At 39.4% G+C, this 21,329-nt stretch overlaps 1 protein-coding gene across 6 annotated transcripts in view; it reads left to right on the top strand.

Annotated features, from left to right (window-relative positions):
- Window positions 1-21,329, top strand: part of Dip2c (disco interacting protein 2 homolog C) — a 346,024-nt gene that overhangs the window by 237,515 nt on the left and 87,180 nt on the right. For all 6 annotated transcript variants that reach the window (XM_075970250.1, XM_075970255.1, XM_075970254.1 and 3 more), the window contains 7 exons: window positions 2,157-2,280; window positions 2,637-2,746; window positions 2,926-3,028; window positions 5,079-5,143; window positions 8,957-9,050; window positions 9,186-9,305; window positions 10,639-10,753. In XM_075970250.1, the coding sequence (XP_075826365.1) occupies window positions 2,157-2,280; window positions 2,637-2,746; window positions 2,926-3,028; window positions 5,079-5,143; window positions 8,957-9,050; window positions 9,186-9,305; window positions 10,639-10,753 (731 nt within the window). The remainder of the gene's footprint in view (window positions 1-2,156; window positions 2,281-2,636; window positions 2,747-2,925; window positions 3,029-5,078; window positions 5,144-8,956; window positions 9,051-9,185; window positions 9,306-10,638; window positions 10,754-21,329) is intronic.

Below are 21,329 nucleotides of genomic sequence, written 5' to 3'. Positions count from 1 at the left end.
GTTGGTGGACCAACCCCTCGCGGTCCTGACTTTTTTTTTGACCTTTGTTTTGATGTAGTCTGATGCATCACCTCATCCTACTGTCTTGGTTGAATGTTGGATGTAGAAGGCTGTAGAAGCTGGCTCTACTATGTATTTTGTGTTACCCTCTAGAGGCTGTTAGTGACGTGACAGATTTCTCTGAAGCTTTTGTCTAGCCTCTGGAGTGGTACTTTGTACAATAGGAGGTGCAATTAGAGAAAACATTTAATTCTAACAGCAGTCTTTAAATCTTGCTTCGTCATAATGCTTCCACTCTTTATATTGCAAGGCTGTCCTCCTTTTCTTCATATTATTCTCCTCTCCCACTTCTCACGTTCCTACTCTTTTTAAAATTTCTTTCAGTACTGGGGATTGAACACTCCAGGAATTCATACATGTCTAAGAAATGCTCTTTCAACTTAATTAGCTTTTAGGGGTCGAGATATATATTGTTTGGGGGAAGGGCAGGTTAGACTCCTGGCTTTAGACCCAAGTTTATAGTGTCATGCTTTCTTATTTGTACCTATACTGCAACAAGAAGCTGTGAGTAACTCTGACCAAGTCACTCCCCACTGGGAGACAGCTGTGGTGTTTGCCTGACTCAGCAAAGTGTTCATAAATTTGAGAAGCAGCCCACTTCCTGCTGCTAAAACCTACCTCTTCTGCCTGCCTCACCTCATCAGAGGAGTAGTGTTTGATCTTGACTTTACTTGAAAACAGTATTGCAACAATAGAAAGCTCCACAAAAATGTCTCCAAAATAGGGACTGACCCCATATAGTGAAGTCCACATCACCTCTCTCATTGCAGGTTGTGTTAATTATGCAATTAGCTTGTTTGTTGTTGCTTCCTGAAAAAAAAATCCATGTAAGGAGACTATAGATTATAAATCTACATATAGGAAAAGTATAATCTAAGCACTTAGCAGACAATGACTTCGAAATGTTAATGCTGATGAATACCAAAGCTTTTAGGGGTCAGTCACTCTGCCCAGTGACTTCCTTGGACAGGGAGGAGAGTCAGCAAGCCAAACTTCCTGAAGGCTGTTCATAGAATCAAGCTGGGTGTAGCCTCAACTCTCGTATACCATGATATGGTTTTAGTTCCAGAAATGATGGGTACTCTGAGATTTTGATTTTACTTTTTAAGCCACCAACATAGTAACAGAGCTGATGGGAGAGAGGTTGAATCTGGATGACTAGGCTGCTTATTATCTGTCTTTATGAGAAGCAAACTAGTTATAGGGACAATAAAACTCACAATGGGAGGCAACTACTGAAGCTGTTGTAGCCAGGGAGCCCCATCGGTGATATCTGTTGAAAGGTGGCATTTAGTCCTGGCAGTTTGGTGCCTTCCTAGGCTTTCTGTCTCCAGAGTTACTGCCCTGTATCCATAGCCCATTTTAGGGTGCATTGGTTACTCCATTGAGATGTGATCTATGCAACATGGTAAAGATGGTCCTAGTTGCCATTACTCTGGGTAAAAAGATTCCTTTTGGTTCTAACTCTACCAGGTGTGACATTTCAATAACCAGCCTTGAGTGTGTGAAAATTAGGCTGCTAGGTATTCATGTTATAGATAATATATTATCAGAATATATTTCTCTCCATGATAATAAAACCTTAAAATCGTTTTCTTTGTTTTTTAATTAAAATTTTTATAAAATATATTTTGATAATTTTATCCAGTCCTATAACTCCTCCCAAATCCTCTAAACCTTCCTACCCACCCAACATTTTTATGTGTCAACTCACACTTACGAGTTCTCTCTTGCTCTTCTGTCTTGTCTTGTCTTTCTTCTCCCTCTCTTACACACACACACACACACACACATACACACACACACACACACACACACACACACACACAGTTGGGGGAGAAGAGTTTGGGGAGTGCAGTTCATTTCCATGTACCTTAGATGATAGAGCAGCGCTTTGGCAACCAATACAGTTTTGTCTTAGATTCTTGTTTCTGTATGTAGCACTGGCTGTCCAGGAGCTCACTCTGTAGACCAGGCCAACCTCAAACTCACAGAGATCTTTCTTCCTCTGCCTCATAAGTGCTGGGATTAAAGGCATGCACCACCACTGTCTAGCTTGTCTTAGATTCTGAACTCTTTCCTTGGTCACCTTTCAGGATGCAGGAAGCCAGCAGATAGGTTTCTTGCTTGGAAGCTGTGGAGTAACTGTTGCTTTGACTAGCGATGCCTGTCACAAAGGACTTCCAAAAAGCCCAACAGGAGAGATCCCACAGTTCAAAGGTATGCCACAGAGCCCCTGAGAATTTGCTTCCCCTTTCAACCTTTTATTCTACAGGCTAGCTCTTCACCTGTGGAAGAACATCCTATTGAGTCCAGGACAGGACTTTTCTAGCATGTCAACATTTCTGATAATACATTTAGCTCATAATCTGTGGGAGTGACAGGATGTGGCTGGTGGTATCTTAAGCACTCTTTTGATGATGCTGTCTTCAATTTAATGTATGGGAATTTTAGAGAGTTCGTGTAGATTAAAGTGGTGTTTGAGAAACAAGTGTGTAGTCATAAGAGAAGGAGATTCTACAGACTTGTTTTCTAGGTCCTATTTATTTAAAAGGAATTTGTGATTTATTTCTAAGGTTGGCCAAAGCTGCTCTGGTTTGTCACAGAGTCTAAACACCTCTCTAAACCTCCTCGGGACTGGTTTCCACACATCAAAGATGCAAATAATGACACAGCTTATATTGAGGTAAGATGGATGCCATCCTTCCCCAGGGTGGGTGTGTATACTGGGAAGAGGTGTGCTCGTCTCCTCATTACACTAGTTCCAGTGTGGAGAGACTCACAGTGTCTCAAATAGCTAGAAGCTATTGAGTAGGGACCAGAAATATGTCAAAATCCCTTTCCATACTTTCTGTCTCGTTTCAGTATAAGACGTGTAAAGATGGAAGCGTTCTTGGGGTGACCGTGACGAGGATAGCACTGCTGACACACTGCCAGGCACTCACACAGGCCTGCAGCTATACAGAAGGTGTGGATGATCCTGAGACTCCCTTGGATCTGGGTTTTTGGGGATTCCCACTGACCAGGGATGCCTGATGGCTAGCTAGTTTGTGTGGTTCCTACTGGTACTCATCAAAGTAGCATTCTGTTTGTACCAATTCCGTCCATCAGTTTGTGAACTTTAAGTAGGTGAGTTTAATTGAGTGCATCAGCTTGAGCTGGTGTTGAAGACACAGGGACTGCAGTGGAAAGTCTGAAATGAGAATGCTGGCAATGGTGGGCTCTACCAGCCTTCTAGATAATGCATTTTTACTGTGTCCTCATATGACATTTTTCCATATGTGTACCTATGTCTTCATTTAATATCTATCACATTCTTGAAGGCTCAGTCCCATAAGAAGTATTACAACCTTACCACATGGGTTTGGAGGTATGTGACTTACCTCACAGTTGGCACACGTGTGCTAATCTCTACCAACACATGAATATATATCTTCAGAAGCTATTTGTTTTTAAGTGCCATGTTTTATCCCACCTCTCATTGTTGAATAAGAAGTTTTGAGAATAGGGTTTTCCAAGAAGACACTTATTTTTCCTGGTGTGTTTTCTCCGGTTATGAGAAGCAGAGGTAGAGTGTGTGGCAGTAATCATGAGAATAGGTTTGAGTGGACACAGAGAAGGAAAAGCTAAAGCAACCCCTCCAAGAGCCTTTGGCTTGTTGCCCCAACTTCCTTTACAGAGAGAGCATAGTCACAGCAGATAACTCTACACTGATGTCAGTTTCTGGGACCTGAAGAAGCAAGTAGTGGTCCCTAAACCCACTAAGTGACTTTAAATTTTTTTTGCTGCTCATGTGATCTTCCCATCCTTGCCATTTTAAAGAATAATTTGTCTATTAGATATGCCCTATTAATGGTTAGACTGTTTAACACTTAGAGACACATGTCCTCTAATCTCTGCTATTTTTTTTTAAATCAAAATATAATGACTTGTGTGTCCTGGCCTGCATGCTTTGAAGTTCTGGTGCTGCCACCCTTTAGATATCAAAAGTAAATATAAACACATACATACATACATAAAATTTCTCTACTTTAAATTATAAAAAGGAATATAGAATATATCCTTTAGATATCTATATTTCAAGTTAGTCTGTCTGGTCTGCCTCCATATTTTATTCTCTCTGAGAGGAGAGCAGAAGATAGAATGAGCCTTTGGCATATGTTGCCAAAAGGAATGAGGAGATGCCCAGGACACTGAGAAGTGGCCAGGAGCTGTGTGCAGGTGACTGAAGTACCTGTTTGATAAGAACAAGGTCAGATGAAGGCCTAAATCCTCAGTGCCTGACTGTCCAGCATCACTGCCCCAGTCTTTGGAAATAATTGTTTTCAAGAACGTATTTTACAGCTTTTTTCCTGTTCTTTCCCCTTTGGAATTCTCATCCTGTATTGCTTCAATATTACACCATCCTTGTATTGAGATATCTCCCTCCTTTATTGTTCCCCTAACTAGTATTAAAACAATTCTAATGTGAAAAAACAAGCCTGAACTGTCAAAATCTCTCCCCCCTCCATGTTTCCCTGTTAGGAAAATTAGGTCACATGTGGGAGAAATTAAAAAGAAAGGCCTAGGAAGGCAGGGCATAAATAGGATGATAATACTGTGTTTGGGAATATGTTGTTATGTGACAGTGTTTTCGAAGTCTCATTGTATGCCCAAGCTGACTTGGAATTAACTGTATAGCCAAGCCTTGTGATCATCTTCTCTCAGCCTCTCAAGTGCTGTCTGTCATCACAGGCCTGCACCACCATGTCTGATAATAGTAAGATGTTTTCTAATGGTGATATGTTGGCAGCTATTGCTGCTTGCTGACATGCCCAAATATTATCCTGAAAACACTCTCTAGCCTGATTAGCACTTTTTAGTCATCTATTAATGACTGTAAACTTTCTGTGAAGATGGAGTAATGTGGTATTCTTATAAGATAGATGACCCCTCAGATGATGCGTTTTCCTTGCAATTTCACTCATGCTGCTCTATAATGTCAAGTAAAAATGTGATTTTTTTTTTCTCTCATACAGCTGAAACCATTGTGAATGTTCTAGACTTCAAAAAGGATGTGGGGCTTTGGCATGGCATACTGACAGTAAGTAAGCCCTCTTCATGCAAGTGTGTCCAACTTTTGCAAAGTCCCATATCACATTGTAAACATTGTGCTAAGAGTCATATTGTCCACTCAGCCAGCTTATTACAAAAGTACAATAAAGACAACTGGGCTCAGGAAAAACTGGTTTGAATCTTGGACCCATATATTGAGGTAATAGCTACCAGAGTAGCACTTTTAAGGCTTCTACCGTGGGCGTTGAAGGTTTCCTGCTGTTATTACTAGTGCCTTATCTGTCAAGATCACTTTTCCACTCTCAAGAGAATGTTCTTACTGGTTTTCTAAGAGTTGGGAGATCTGCTATTAGATTATTTGCAAGGGAGAAAAGGATTTTAGGCTTGTTTTTAAAATGAAAATTTTCCATGCATTATGGAGAGATATTTGTCTCATTATCAATGTCACTTGCAAAGTGATGACTGAGCTGACTGAATGCTCTAGGAGAGAAATGACCTTAGATTTTAAATGTCTTGTTGGCTCTTTAAAAAAGAAAAGCAAAACAAAGCAAACAAAAATGCATATTTGGAATTCCCCATCTATCTCATATAGGGCAGTTTGACGGACTTGTTTGTTTTCTTAGTGTTTTTAATGCTTAAACTTCATTTATTTTCTGAAATAGAAAACTGCAACAATTTTATATGAATGATGAGGATATAAATATTGCAGTTTGTTATTTGTTAGTGAGCCAGATCTTTTTGTATAATTCATGAACATATAAGTATCATGTAGATAGTTCAGTAAGGCTTACTTCTAACATCTGGATGCTTTTATAAGTGGAGATGCAGAAAAATGGTTTGAAATGTTGGCATGTCGTGTGTACTGTTGCAGAGAAAATAACACAGATTTGGGGTTATAAAATTAAGAAACCTGAGCTCAAGACTCTGTTGTAGCTGTGACTCTAGTGAGTGTCATATTCATATGTACAAGATACTTTTTTTTTTTTTTTGATTTTTCGAGACAGGTTTTCTCTGTAGCTTTGGTGCCTGTCCCGGAACTAGCTCTTGTAGATCAGGCTGGCCACGAACTCCCAGAGATCCGCCTGCCTCTGCCTCTGGAGTGCTGGGATTAAAGGCGTGCGCCGCCGCCACCACCACCTGGCAAGACACTTTTTTTAAAGCACCGGAAATTAAATGCAGGACTTTTTCAATCTTTGGCAAATGCTTCCATTTATTTACAGCCTGGCTCTTTTGTTTTTTGTTTGTTTGGTTGGTTGGTTGATTTTTTTTTCGACACAGGATCTCTCTGTGTAACAGCCTTAATTGTCCTGAAATTTGCATTGTAGACCAAGCTGGCTTAGAACTTACAGAGATCCTCCTGCCTCTTCCTTCTAAGTAGTGGATTAAAGGTTTGTGTCACCACTCCAGTAGGCTTTTATTTTTGAGATAGAGTCTAGGTAAGTTAGCTAGACTGGCGTTGAATGTGGAATCCTTGTGTTTCAACCTCCCAAGTAGCTGGGGGGCCTGACAAAATTCATTTATTGATACAGTCAAATGGGAATAGTCTTACCTGTTGTGTTTGGCATAAGAATAATGTGACTTGGTGTTAACTAAGCATGTAGCCCGTCTGTATTTGTGGTACATGTGGTTCCATTGTCACATCCTCAAGAACAGAAATGGTTGCTATCAGAGTTAATACCTTTAGTAGCACATGACGTGGTTCTGATTATGCATTGTCTTCTCTATCTCTGCTTCCTAGTCCCCTCTGAAAGAATCACCAATTCTGCTCTAGTGACTCTCATGTTGACCACACACTTTAATTCTGTTGTTCTATATCCCTGCCTGCAGTATCTGGCCATTTGTGAGTCTTTTTGTTGACTCCACTTAAAGCCACATGATTGAACACATTGTAGCATATGCTTAACCTCATCTTGGGGGTGTTTAAGCTCCGTCTCCTTAGAACGCAGTGGGAAGAAACCCTCAGAAGAAGCTGAGTTTGCATAGGTTCTGTGGAGACCTCATTCCTGGTGAGGAATGTATGGTAGTCTTTTTGTTTTCATTTGGAGCTTCTTCCTTTGATGCCATGACTGCCTAGTACACAGAGGCCAAGCCAAAGCACTGACTTGATGTTTACAGTCCGTAGTCCTTCCTAGGGTTGTGCTGTAGATCAATGTATCTGCAAGATATGTGAGACTTAATCACAACCTATGTGCATTGACCATTTTTATCATCCACTTTAAGGAACTGACTAAGTGTCTTAATCAGTGTTGGCAAGGCTGGGAAGGGGACTGTGGTTCTGACACCTTTCCAAAGTTGCTTGCTTTATAGTCAGTTAACTAGCAACATGGTAACTAGTTACCATTTCTTAGTCATTTGACTAAGATTAAGTGTAGGATATTAGAGGTTAATCTTCCCACCTAGCTGTATCTTGTGTGCATTTTCCATATCATCATCCCAATCTAACTACCATTTCAAGTTTCTAATAACACTAGTGTATTTACTTCTTCTTTGAAATTAACATTTTAACTTCCACATATAAATAACACCATGTAGTATCTTGTCTTCCTGTGCCCTCCAGTTATACCCATATTGTAACACATGACAGGATTTTATTTTTATATCTTCAAAATATTTCACTGTGTATGTATATCACATTTTCTACTCATTCCTCCATTGATAGATACTTAGGTTAAATTTTTATCATGGCTATTTCAGATGATAGTGCTACAGTGACCTCATGAATGTGATGTCTTCGACATACTGACTTCAGTTCCTTGGAAGTATGCCAGCAGTGATCCTAGTGGATCATATTGTAGTTGTCTTGTTATTATTACTTGTATTTGGGGTTTTGTATATGTGTGTTTTGCAATCTTCAAACAATTTTTCACTTTGGCTATACTAATATACATTCCCACCAAGTTTCTTTGGGATTATTCCTCTGAGTATTTACTAGCATTTTTTTCTTATAATAACCATTCTGAGAAGTGTTAACTAATTTAGTTTTGATTTGCATTTGACTTGAATTTTTCTTATTTGCTGTAATGAGCACTTTTTTCATAAATATCTTAGGTATTTATGTATCCTCTTCTTATTTTGAGTGTATATAGTGTGTTGTATATGTGTTGTGCTCTTTGTATGTGCCCATATGTGTGTAGTATATGTACTTGTTAGTGTAGATGTATACAGATTTCTGTGCACATGTGTACATATGTGTATGGAGAAGCTAAAGTTAAAAGTTTAGCCCCTTTATCTTTTTGAGACAGGGTTTTCTCTTTCTGAAGCTGAAGCTCATTGATTGGATTAGACTGGCTAACCAGTGAGCTTCAGGGATTACCCTGTCTGTGCCTCTTCACTCCCCTAAGTGTTGGAGTTACAGACACAGGGCACCATATACATTTTTTTCATGGGTATTGGTGAATCAGAGCTTATGTTCTCATGCTTACCTAGAAGGCACTTCACCAAATAAACCATTTTCCCAACCCTGTGCATTTACTTTTGAAAAATGCCTTTTGAGATTCTTTTTAATACAAGGTTTTAATGAGAAAAAGATTTGGAATTTAAATTCTTTGACTCATTAGTAGTCGAGGAGCAAAGAGGATGAGCTAATCTCCAATAGGTCACTTTGTCCTACAGGATTGTACCAGAGTGTACCTTAGTAATACCGAGCCTCACTTGAATCAGCCTTGTTCTTGTCCCCCTAAAGCTCCTCTCATGTTAGTCAACCTCAGTACTTCTTTGAAGTGCTCATGGTTATTTTTCTGCCTGCCGAGCCTCGGCTTGTTTTCCCTGTGTCAAAACAGTGAGCCCCTCCTCTTGTATCCCAAGCTCTTTTCTTACCTCTTGTGTTCATTGTTGGTTTCAGAGTGTCATGAACATGATGCATGTCATCAGCATCCCGTACTCACTGATGAAGGTAAACCCTCTCTCCTGGATCCAGAAGGTCTGCCAGTACAAAGGTTGGTCTCTCCTGGGCCTGTGGGTGATTTGGTGACAAGATAATTCACCATTCCCGATGGATTGCAATCACCTGTCTTTTCTCAGCTTCACACAGTCTGGCAGTGACATATCATTACTTATGTTTTCCTTTGTAGCAAAAGTGGCTTGTGTGAAATCAAGAGACATGCATTGGGCACTTGTAGCACACAGAGATCAGAGAGATGTCAACCTGTCCTCCCTTCGCATGCTAATAGTGGCTGATGGAGCAAATCCCTGTAAGTGAAGCATCAACTGTAGATTCAAAGATGGGAAGCCTCAGAGTTCCTTGTGTTCCACAAGTCGTTCTTGTCACTTTGATGTTTCGTTGTTGTTGTTGTTTTCCTAATCTGTGTCTTGCTTGAGATTGTCTTAAAATAACCAAGCAGTGTTCTTCTTGACCAGGATAACAGAGTGGTTAAGGACAAGGTGTTTACAGACTGCAGTCCCATAATCAAAAGAAACATCCTGGTTCTACAGAGACAGTTTTCAAATTTTGCTTTCTCAACTCTACAGTGGCAGTTAGAGCATAATGCTTGAGGATTAAAAGGGTCAATTCTTAAGTATAATTCTTTCACATAGAATAAATCCTAAGGAAATACTATTTTATAGTCTACTATAGTTGTGCTGATCAGTATTAAACTTTATTGATTGATTGTTTTTTTGAGACAGGGTTACTCTGTGTAACAGTCTTGGTTGTCCTGGAACTCACTCTGTAGACCAGGCTGGACTCAAATTTACAGACATTCACCTGTCTCTACCTCCCAGGTGCTGGGATTAAAGGCGTGCACCACACCCCCTGGCTAAGCTATCATTTTTAATAAAACTTAGTTATTAAATACCTTAACAAAAACTCACATAAAATAAGTTAGCATTTTCACAAAATATTCTTTATATGCATTGAAATAGCTTGTTTTCATGAAACAGGCCTAAAAAGTCTGAAGCCATGTTTCAGAATAGAACTGAATGAAAGATTGTTTCTGACCTTATCTGTAGACGGGGATTAGCTGTATTTCTAAATTAAAGCAGGCTATGCTTTCTTGATGTCTGATTGATGAAAGTGAGCTTAGAAACAAATTACTTGATTACAAAATGATACCTTTACTTAAAATAATTGGTTAAACTGTGAACTAATTAATTAATTAATTTTAATATACATCACCACAAAACATCTTGCATAAAACAAAGTAAATTTGTATTAGAAAGTCAGATATTTCATGGGATATTAGCAACTAATCAAACATTTTCTTTGTTTAGATTGACACATTTTTATGGAATCTGCATACTGAAAATGATAGACCAGGTTTCAGGGAAGTTAATAAAATAAATTCATTAGTCAGCAAAAAATTCATTTGCGTTAAATATAGAAGTTGCAGTTTTTGAATTATTTTTCTAAAGGCTTGTCAATACTATCTTTTAATGTAACAAATAATAAATTGTAGCTAATGTTTTGTTTCTCCAAGGTGCCTAATTCTGTTTATATCTGAATCCCAACTTCAAAATTATTTTGGGATAATTTTAAGTCAATCACAGTGTTACACTTGTCTGACCATTGTCCCTCTTTCCCTCCAGGGTCTATTTCTTCTTGTGATGCGTTTCTCAATGTCTTCCAGAGTAAAGGCCTTCGACAGGAGGTCATCTGTCCCTGTGCCAGCTCACCAGAGGCCCTCACTGTGGCAATCCGGAGGTACTGGGTCATGTCAGTTTATAGTATACAGCTATCCCAGTGGAGCAACTGAAAGGGGGAAGTCACGGTAGTTAGTACTTAGTGTGAACATAGGAATAGCCTTCCAAGTTTTCCATGGTGAGTTTCTTTCTATCTTACAGGTAAGAATGAATTCCCTTGAATTTTCTAGATCGGTTAGTTAGAGAAATATTAATGATTTTCTCCAGTTTCGTTGTCTTTCCTGGGTTGTTAGAACTGTGTATAGGAATATGGGGGCCACATGGTTTTTCAAGTTGCACTACTCAATTTTCATTGGCTTGTATACATCTTTGGTTTTTAATTTAGGGGATGGAATGAAGTAAATGTTAAACCATGATCCTAGATAATGTGGTTTCATTTTCATCTCTACTTTTTGTTCCATGGAAAAATGTACTTTAAGAACCTTAGCCAGATATAGAAACACACACCTTTAATCCCAGCATATGGGAGGCAGAGGCAGCTGGATCTCTGTGAGTTCAAGGCCTACCTGGTCCACCTATCGGGTTTCAAGTCAGGTAGACATCACATAGTAAAAGATCCTGTTGCAGAAAAAGAAAGGAAAGAAAAAGAAAGCCTGGTTTTCTGAAGCTTTGAGCAGCATGGTCAAACATCAGGAACGCTAAGGACTGTGATTCCCAGCTATCTAACAGCCTGGCCACTGAGTATTCTGAGATGCTTTTGCTGGGAGAAACATTCACTATCCATCATAAGTCACTCCAGCTTGCTTCAGAACAATACAGGGGAGGGGAAGTAGTTATAGAGATGTATAATTTATTCTGCTTCAGTGAGAAAGGCCACACCTTGTAAGGGGATACAAAGAAGGATCACCTCATAAGCATCAACAGTAATTGGAGCTGGTTGTCAAATGCCACTCCAGCCTCTCAGTTATCAACACCAACATAAAGAAGTGGTAGCAACATACAGGTCTTTAAAACTTGTAAATTATTTTTCACTGCTTTAGGGCCTACCTCTAAGTGGCTTTTATTCCATGCAATGAATGTGTACTCCATAACATTTGAGAACTCAGTGTTCTAAAGTAGAAGCTGTGCTTAATTTCAGTAGAAGAGAATATGTTCTTTTCCTAATTAAATTCAGTGGGTCATACACATGTGAAAACCAAAGTCATGAAAGTAGTAGGTGAACTTGTTTAGAAGAGTCTTCACTTGAGTGAGAAGGAGATGAAGATGAAGGGAGAGTAATGGGAGGATGAGAACCACCAAAGCACATTATACATATGTTTGAAATTGTCAGATAATTAATAACTTATAAAAATTAAAAATAGAGCTTCCTACTAGGTAAAAAGGAGGACCCTAAGAGAGACATACATGGAGGGCCCCAGGAAAGGTAAATAGTTAAGATCTCTTGGGTAAACTGGGAAGGGGAGTTGAAGGGAGCAAATGGGGGATGGGAATATGAGATGGCTGAGTTGGGGGAGGAATGAAAGTGATATCTTGACATAGGGAGCCATATGGACAATGTGTGTGGAGGGGAGTCAAGATCATGATTGGGCAAACCACAGAGACAGCTGATCCGAACTAGTGGGAGCTCACAGACTCTGGACTCACACCCGGAGATCCTGCATGGGACCGAACTAAGCCCTCTGAATGTGGGTGACAGTTGTGTGGGTTGATCATTTTGGGGGAGGGGACCCTGGCAGTGGGACCAGAATTTACCCTGGGTACATGAACTGGTCTTTTAGAGCCCATTCCCCTTGGTGAGATAGCTTGGGGGGGAGGGTTGGGGAGGTTGTTCCTGCCTCAACCTGGTATACCTGACTTTGTTGACTCCCCAAGGGAGGTCTTACCCCCTCTGAGGAGTGGATGGGGCAAGTGGGAGGGGGAGAAAGGGGGAACTAGGGCTGGTATATAAAATGAAAAAAATTGTTAAAAAAAATAGAGCTTCCTAAAAGTATTGATCTGATGAGTTTATTAGTTACTTTTCTTGTTGCTGTGATGAAATACTTGACAAAAGCAGCTTAGGAAAGGAAGAGCTCATTTTTGTCTCACAGATTGAGGATTATATATGGTTCATTAGGTCAGGGAAGGCATGGTAGCAAAAATATGAAGAAACAGTTTACATTGTATCAATAGTCAAGAGGTTGAGAGAGACAAATGCTGGTGTTCAGCTAGCTTTCTCTTTTTTGTTCAGTTGGAACCCAGTTTATAAGATAACACTTTTAGCATGTGTCTTCAATCCTCAATTAAATCTTTCTGCAAATACCCTTATATTTTCCCTAAGAGGTTTATTTCCTAGGTAATTCCTCTTCCAGTGAAGTTTACAATGAAATTTAACTATTATGGATAATTTCCATAGGTAAGAAAACATGTGATGTTTTTAGATTTTTGTTATACTATTAACTAGATTGTAGGCCTGAGAAAATGAAAATTTCCAAATATGAGCCATGTCAAACTAGAAATTATGACTGTCACATCTTTAAGTAGATGCTGAAACATGTTATTGGCAGAGTCTAGTCTCCATCCTTTAGAAGTAGTATACTTAGGTACCCTCCACATGTTTGGATTTGACTGGATAATTTGCTCTTCCCAGGAGTATGTTCTTGATAGTGAGATTTTCATTTAAGGTCTTGAATGTTATAAAACATCACAAAAAATGTCTGAGTTGTACAGCTAATATCCACTTATAAGTGAGTGTATATTATGTTTGTCTTTCTGGATCTAGGTTACCTCACTCAGGATGATTTTCTAGTTCCATCCATTTGCTTGCAAATTTCCTGATGTTATTGTTTTTAACAGCTGAGTACTATTGCATTGTATAAATGTACCGCATTTTCTATATTTTTTCTTCCATGAGGGGACATCTAGGCTGTTTCCAGGTTCTGGCTGTTATGAATACTGCTGATATGAACATAGTTGAGCAAGTGTCCTTATGGAATGATTGAGCATCCTTTCCGTATATGTCCAAGTGGCATATAGGTGGATCTTGAGGTAGATTGATTTTCAATTTTCTGATAAACCTCTATATTGATTTCCAAAGTAGTTGTACAAGTTTGCACTCCCACCAACAGTGGAGAAGTGTTCCCCTTGTTCCACATCCTCTCCAGCATAAGCTGTCATTAATATTTTTGATCTTAGTCATTCTGACAAGTGTGAAATGATATCTCAGAGTCATTTTGATTTGCATTTCCCTGATGGCTAAGGATGTGGAACATTTCTTTAATTGTCTCTTCACAATTTGAGATTCTTCTGTTGAGAATTCTGTTTAGGTCTGTACATCCCTTTTAAATTGGATTATTTGTTTGTTTGTTTGTTTTGATCTCAAGCTTCTTAAATTCTTTATATATTTTGGAGATCAACCCTCTGTCACTTGTAGGGTTAGTGAAGATCTTTTCTCATTCTGTAGACTGCTGTTTTTTGTCTTATTGACAGTGTCTTTTGCCTTACAGAAGATTTCCAGTTTTATGAGGTTGTATTATTAATTGTCAGTCTCGGTGTCTGTGCTACTGGTGTTCTATTCAGGGCGCTGTCTCCTGTACCAGCACATTCAACTCATTCTTTTCTTGAACCTTCCTGTATCCTCCCTTTATGTTTCTGTCAAAAGGACCTTTGACCCAAGTCCAGAGAGAGCAGTTTGCAGGACCCTTGGTTACTGACACGGTAGAGAAACCTGTCTAAGACCTTCACAGACTGTCAACACTGCTAAAATAAAATCATCCTTATGGTGTGTGGGTGGTCATGTAGGAGTTTTATATGTTGTGCTTTGTACTACATTTGTCCCAGTAGTATTATATCAGTAGAAGGATAAAGAGTGGATAGGAAAAATGCAGCTGCATCTTACGACTTTATAGCAAGTTTTTCACTCTGGATTTTTTTATGAATTCTCGAAAGTTTAGAATCATAGATTGCTAAGTTCTTCCAAGTGATTGCATTTTTTTCTTTAATCATTGTGTGTAAGAGAGAGTACATGAGTGGGAATGAATGTATCAATGCATGCATGTAGTGGTTAGAGGGCAACTCTTGGACATCAGTCCACCTTGTTGAGGCAGGGTCTCTCTGTGATGCATACTCCAGGCTAGCTAGCTGACCCATAAGTTTCCAGCTGATCCTTCTTTTCCTATTTCACTGAAGGAGTGCTGGGTTTACAGATGTTTGCCATTGTATCTTTTAACATGGGTTCCTGGAATTGAACATCAGGATCCTATGGCTAGCACTTTTACCTGCTAAACCATTTCTTTGGTCATAAGTGATTGCATTTTTATTTTCATCAATACTCTTATTTTCTAAAAGAGGCACATCATGAGACCTATTGACTTTTTTTTTTTTTGCTATGCCTGGTTATTTGGTTATGTATGAGGACCAGTTCCCTTTGAAATGATGTAGGTCTTTGCTTGTAAATGCAAATGTACCTATGCTTCCTAATAACTATCATTATTGCCATTTCTGTTGTGAGGCCTGGTCATGAGGAATATCCTGGTGACTTGTGGAGACTCAGACTACTGTGTATTCCTCTCTACCTGCTGGCCTTGGTAGTTTCTCACCATTCACTGAGAGTTGGGATCTGATCCAGGAGTACTTGAGGACCAGATACCACTTCCTATTTCATATATCCTGCCACTTTTCTTACAGTACAGTTTTGCTTTCATTTGGGTAACACATGGGAGGCACACAGGATGTGATTTCTGATTGAAGCATTAGTAACCACTATTTACTCCTATTTAATGTTTTTAATAGAATAAGCATGCAGATGTCGTTGTACTGTTGAATGTGATTGATAACTTCTTTCTCTCCCAACTTTGTGTGACAGTCATTGTTCTTTCCTTTTCTCATTTTGCCAGGATGTGTCTGAATCCGTCCACTTTTCCTTTCCTACAATTTTCCAGGCCCATCTCCCCTCACTTGGATTCCCAACCACTTCCAATTGGTTTTCTCTCTTTCACCAACCACAGTCTGGCCAAGGCCCACCGTGGGTGCAGGTCTCTCATTTAGGTGTGAGTCTGAAGAAGCATCCTTTCCTCTTCTTCCGGCCATCATAGATGTAGCATTCTCCAAGTCTGCCTCCTTTTCCCTCTGCCTAGGTGACTCTGGTGACTCCATCTACATGGTACAGCACTCACTGCTCAGCTGTTGCCTCAGAATTATCAATTACAGTCAGTGACTCACTGGCATATGTATTCATCTTTTATTATGAATCTCTACCTGATAAATTGTTGGCACCTAATTATTTTTAGATAAGTGAGTAAAAATATTATTTAAACATATTATTCAGTCCCCTCCCAAATATCTGGTAGAACCCTACATCATTTTCCAGAAGATGCTGCTGTGGACCATGGCTTTTCTTAGGAGTTTATGCACACTTAAGCTTGAACATTTATTTATACTGTTTACACAGTAGAACTGTATGCCATTTTGGATTTTTATTTGCTTCTATTTACCAAATGGCAGGAGATGAACGTGCCATGTTAATAAAGGTACTGCCACATGACATATCATAAATAAGGAATTTTAATAAATTAAAATGTAAGAGCTACCTAATAGTAAGGCTGAGTATTGTCCAAGCAGGACAGGAAGACTTCACCTAGGTCTATAGATTGGCAGATTCTAATAACATGATCTGCTGAAAATCAACTCCAGTATGAATGCAATATGTCATGTACTGTCTGCAGCCATTCTGAGGCCTATCCAGAGGAAGCTTTGATGAGAGAGAACTAGTGGGTTCAGGTTTTGGGCAACAATCTGAGGTGTGTCCTCAGTCATTCTGGGGCAGGAGAGAGCATTCGCTACATTGTTGTGGAGTAAGGTTCAAGTGCAGAAAATCTCCAACCACCACAGCGAGAGTTTTACATTATCAGTTATAAAGTTGTGGAACAGCAAGGACTGTCCAGTGGATAGACAGACTCATGAGCCAGAACTGTTTGTACAATTTCCATTGGCTTTGTGCACATATGTCCCCCTGGCTTGTGGACACATTGTCAGGAGAAAGAGGTCTCTGGACACAGATCACGACAGGTAATGTCCCTTCTTCCCTTCCTCCTCCCTGGTGTGGGTGGTGATGTTCTCAGATGTGCCAGTTTTCTGACTGATGTCAGTCCTCAGATTCAGGAACAAACTTATGAACAGAAGAACAATAAGCTTTGATTTCAGTATTTTAAGTTGAATTGAGGAAAACAGTGTAAGAAAAATCTAAGGTAGTCTTTGAGTCCAGGCTTTACTCTCTGGTGTTTTCTTTGTGTCCTGATCACATCCCTCAGCCTTAAAAGTAGCTACACCCTTTTTTAATTGTTATGCACATTTAAATCAATGCCAGTGTTGTAAGCAGTTCTTTATAATTAACTTTTGGGATTAGACTTCCTAAGATGACTGAATGCAAATGATAAAAATTCCTTTCAGCTTTGAATATATTTATTTTCTTTAAGGTATATATCTTCTTTTTTACTTCTCATTTCAGTTAATTCTCTCTGGATATGCTCTCTTGTATATACCAAAGGTGTTTCTTACTAGTATCAAAAGTGTTTCATAATCTAATCAAGTTGACAGTCCAGATTAGCCATCATGTGTGTTTTGCCCAGTGCTTGCAGTTTCTAAAGGAAAACAAGCACGTAGCTGTTAGATTTTGCTGTTCTGTTATAGAGAAAAGAATTCAGAGGACTAATTACTCGGGCTTGAAATGAGTAGGAGGACTAATATTTCTACTGTGTTGTCATCTAAGCAAATTGTGTCCCATGTTTAATAATCTTCCAGGGACAGCTTATTCTGCCCTGATAATGAAGCAGAAATTGAACTTCCAGTAAACATTACAGTACAGCTGATTACTTGTCTGGCTCTTAGTCCACTTATTTAAAAGCTGTTCATTTATTATCCATGGTAATCAGTGAAGATAAAATTGCAGATGTACTTGTATACCTTTGGTAGATTTTTAGCCTTTGTGAGTCTTTCTTTAAAAAAAAAAATACAAACAAATCAAAAACAAACAAAAACCCACACAACTCAAAAATCAGCAAGCTGGGAGAGTTAAGCGAAAATGGTTTAGGTATCCCCTGTGTGGGGGCTATGGGTGCCAATGAGGACATGTCCATGGGTCAGGCTTATGGAGATGTGAAAAGTCAAGACTTTCCAGGGCTTCAGACCTGGTGAGGTGGTAACCATGGCCCACTAACTGCTGAGTATCTTACCATGGTTTTTTCCTTAAGTAATACAGGGTATCTCTCGTGCATCAAATAGAACATATTGGAAGACTCTGGGTCATGTATAATGAATGATACCTCCAGTATCCAGCTTGATAGATGAACAGAATGCAGAAATGGCTTCCAGGAGCCAGCAGAGGACCCTGGTGAGCAATGGGGAAAGGGAGTAGGCTGACAGCTAGCCTTAGGATGATGGCTCACTGTGTGGTTGCCAGAGGAAGATGATTGCTATGACTAATCTGGTCAGTGTTCTCAGAGAAAGGCAGTCTTTAAACATAATTATCAGCATTGAAATGGCATGTTCAAACTTTTTAAGAACAGAAGTTAATAGGAAGTCGTTGGAAGGAGACTGCTTGTTCTTCCTGACCACCAGGCTAGCTTAGACCCAAAATAATCTCTCAAAAGCTGTATTAATTAAATAACTGCTTGACCCATTAGCTCTAACTTCTTACTGGCTAACTCTTACATCTTAATTTAACCCATTTTTTACTGATATGTATATCACCATGTGGCAGTGGCTTACTGGCAAAGTTTCATCATGTCTGAGTCTGGCGGCGGCTCCATGGCATATCTTTCCCTTCTTCCTCCTTGCATTCAGCTTAGTTTTCTCCACCTACCTAATGTCTGCCCTGCTATAAGTCCAAAGCAGTTTCACTAACCAATAAAAGTAACACATAGACAGAAGGACCTCCCACACCAGGTAGTAGCAAGAACAGCATATGACCTCATCTTAATGTGTGTCTTTATCCATGCATTTCTGTTTACATGTCTTCTCATCTTCCTGAGGGTCAGGTAGGTAATAGCAGGAAGTCATACAATTATACTGTGGTTTCCTGTATGTTGTGATAAGAGGAGTGGCAGGCTGCATTCCTGGTGCCCAGCCGCCCGCACTGCTAGCTTTATACCCAAGAGGAGCCGCGGGGCTGTGTCCCGCCACCCAGCTAGCTTTACCTGAAATAATTCCACAGAAACTGTATTCTTTTAAACACTGCCTGGCCCATTAGTTCCAGCCTCTTATTGGCTAGCTCTTACATATTGATCTAACCCATTTCTAATAATCTGTGTAGCCCACAAGGTGGCTTACCAGGGAAGATGTTAACCTGCGGCTGTGTCGGGGGGAGAGAATCATGGCGACTCCCTCACTCTTTTTCTTTCTCCCAGCATTCTGTTCTGTTTACTCCACCCACCTAAGGGTTGGCCTATCAAATGGGCCTAGGCAGTTTCTTTATTAATTAACCAATGAAAGCAACAGATTAGAAAGAAATCACTCCCACATCACCTGTAGAATATATTTATGTACTAAATGCTTGTGTTTTGGGTTTTGTTGGAAACTTGGTCCTCAAATTCATGTGTTTATGGTGTCTGGAGGTAAGGCTTTTGGAGGATGATTAGGATTGAGGTCACTTTCCCATGATGACAATAATGGCTTGATATGAAGAGAGAAAGAAGTAGGAGGTTAGCATGTTTGCCCTATCTTGTCATGTGAGTCCTTCCATCATGTTATGATACTTACAAGGGACTTACCAATACCAGCAACCTGTTCTTGGATTTCTTCTAAACTTCCAGAACTGGAAGCTCAACAAACCTCTATTCTTCATGTTGATCAGTCTGTATTTAATTTTGTTAGAACAGGAGAAAATAGACTGAGACACCCAAGTATTAAAAACTTCCTTCTTTCCTAAAACCAGCATTGCATAAATATTTTATATGCTCCTAGAAAAATACTAGGGAAACGTGGAACATAGTACTAAATTCATCAGAAAGATCAAAGTCAAAAATTAAAAAAAAATAATCTAACAGATGTCTTTCTTGCTCATACTAGCCTGTCTTCCAGGTCTGTTTTATATATGCAGGATACAGAAAGAGAACAGACTTGATTTTGTTAGTTTATGATACTATCTCATGTTGTCCAAGCAGGCTTTGGATTCCCTGTGTGGCTGAGACTAGCACTGAACTCCTGATATTCTTGCCTCCACCTCCCAAATACAGGAAATTGCAGGAATACAGTATCATACTCAATCATATTGGACCTTTAAGATAATCATTTTTTAAATTTCTATGTGTATGGGTGTTTTGTCTTTGTTTATGACATGGAAGCCAGAAGATGGCATTAGATCTCCTGGAATTGGAGTTATGGATGTTTGTGAATTGCCATGTGGTTACATGGAATTGAACCTGGGTCCTCTGAAAGAGCAGTCAGTGCTCATGGTCACTGAGCCATATACCCCACATGATATATGCCTTTTTTATGTTATATGGAAGCTGCTCATTTGGTCCTGGCCACTTGGACCTGAAATAATCACACAATAACCATATAATTTAAAGCACTGCTTGGCCCATTAGCTCTAGCTTCTTATTGGCTAACTCTTACATATTAACTTAACCCATTTCTATTAATCTGTATTTTGCCACATGGCTGTGGCTTACCAGCTAAAGTTCTGGTGTCTGTTTCTGTCAGGACAACATGGCTTCTCTTTGACTCTGCCTCCTTTCTCCCAGCATTCAGTTTAGTTTTCCCCACCTACTTAAGTTCTGCCCTGCTATAGGTCTTAAGCAGTTTTTTGGTTCATTAATGATAATCACAGCACACAGAGGGGAATCCCATATCACCTCCCCTTTTTTGTTTAAATTAAAGAAAGGTTTTAACTTTAACATAGTAAAATTACATACAACAAAACAGTCATCAAGCAAGAATTACAGTTACAACATTTATATCCACTTTATCTTTTATCATAGCTAAGGAAAACTATAACTATTCTTCAGCTTCATCAAAGACTCCAGAAAGGATATAATATTACCTGTGTAAACAAGAAGTGCATTGTAAGAAACTTCCAAAACTCTAGAATTGACAGAGATATCTTGCTATCTTAATAGTTACCCAAAGTTCTTCTGTACTGTTGTGGCATCCATCTTTATCCTACAGGCCCATAGTATCCAGCAGACTTTTCTACGAAGTAGGAAGTTTCAAAGACAGTTCTGCCCATATTGGCAGTTTGTCGGTCATTTTCTTCTGTGTCTTTCAAAATGTTTAGCAGACTCTTTCATGAAACAGGAACCCTGAAGGATCATCACACTTTTAGGCAAGTTCATCAGTCATTTCTCTGCAGGTCCTGCAGGTCCAGTTCATCAAGCAGTCCAGGCCAGAGCAGTTTCTTGCCCAAATAGCTAACAAACTCCGTAAGGAGCCTCTGTGATGCCCATCTTCCTCTTGAAGTTATTGGTGCTGCCAGGAGCAGATGTGTCTCACTGTCATGAAAATTCCTAACTTCTTAAAACATTTTAAATGCCATATTCTGTAGTCTTTGAAAAGTTTGGGGAATACCTATCCATCTGAAATACACATCTGTCCATCTAGAAAATCTAACTAACATGACTACAAGCTTGACTATTATAGATGACTCTCTATTAACCTATTATTCT

The sequence above is a fragment of the Microtus pennsylvanicus genome, chromosome 4, assembly GCF_037038515.1.
Source record: "Microtus pennsylvanicus isolate mMicPen1 chromosome 4, mMicPen1.hap1, whole genome shotgun sequence".
Taxonomy (NCBI): Eukaryota; Metazoa; Chordata; class Mammalia; order Rodentia; family Cricetidae; genus Microtus; species Microtus pennsylvanicus.
Note: the sequence above shows the minus strand (reverse complement) of the source record. Positions and strands in the feature narration are given on the sequence as shown.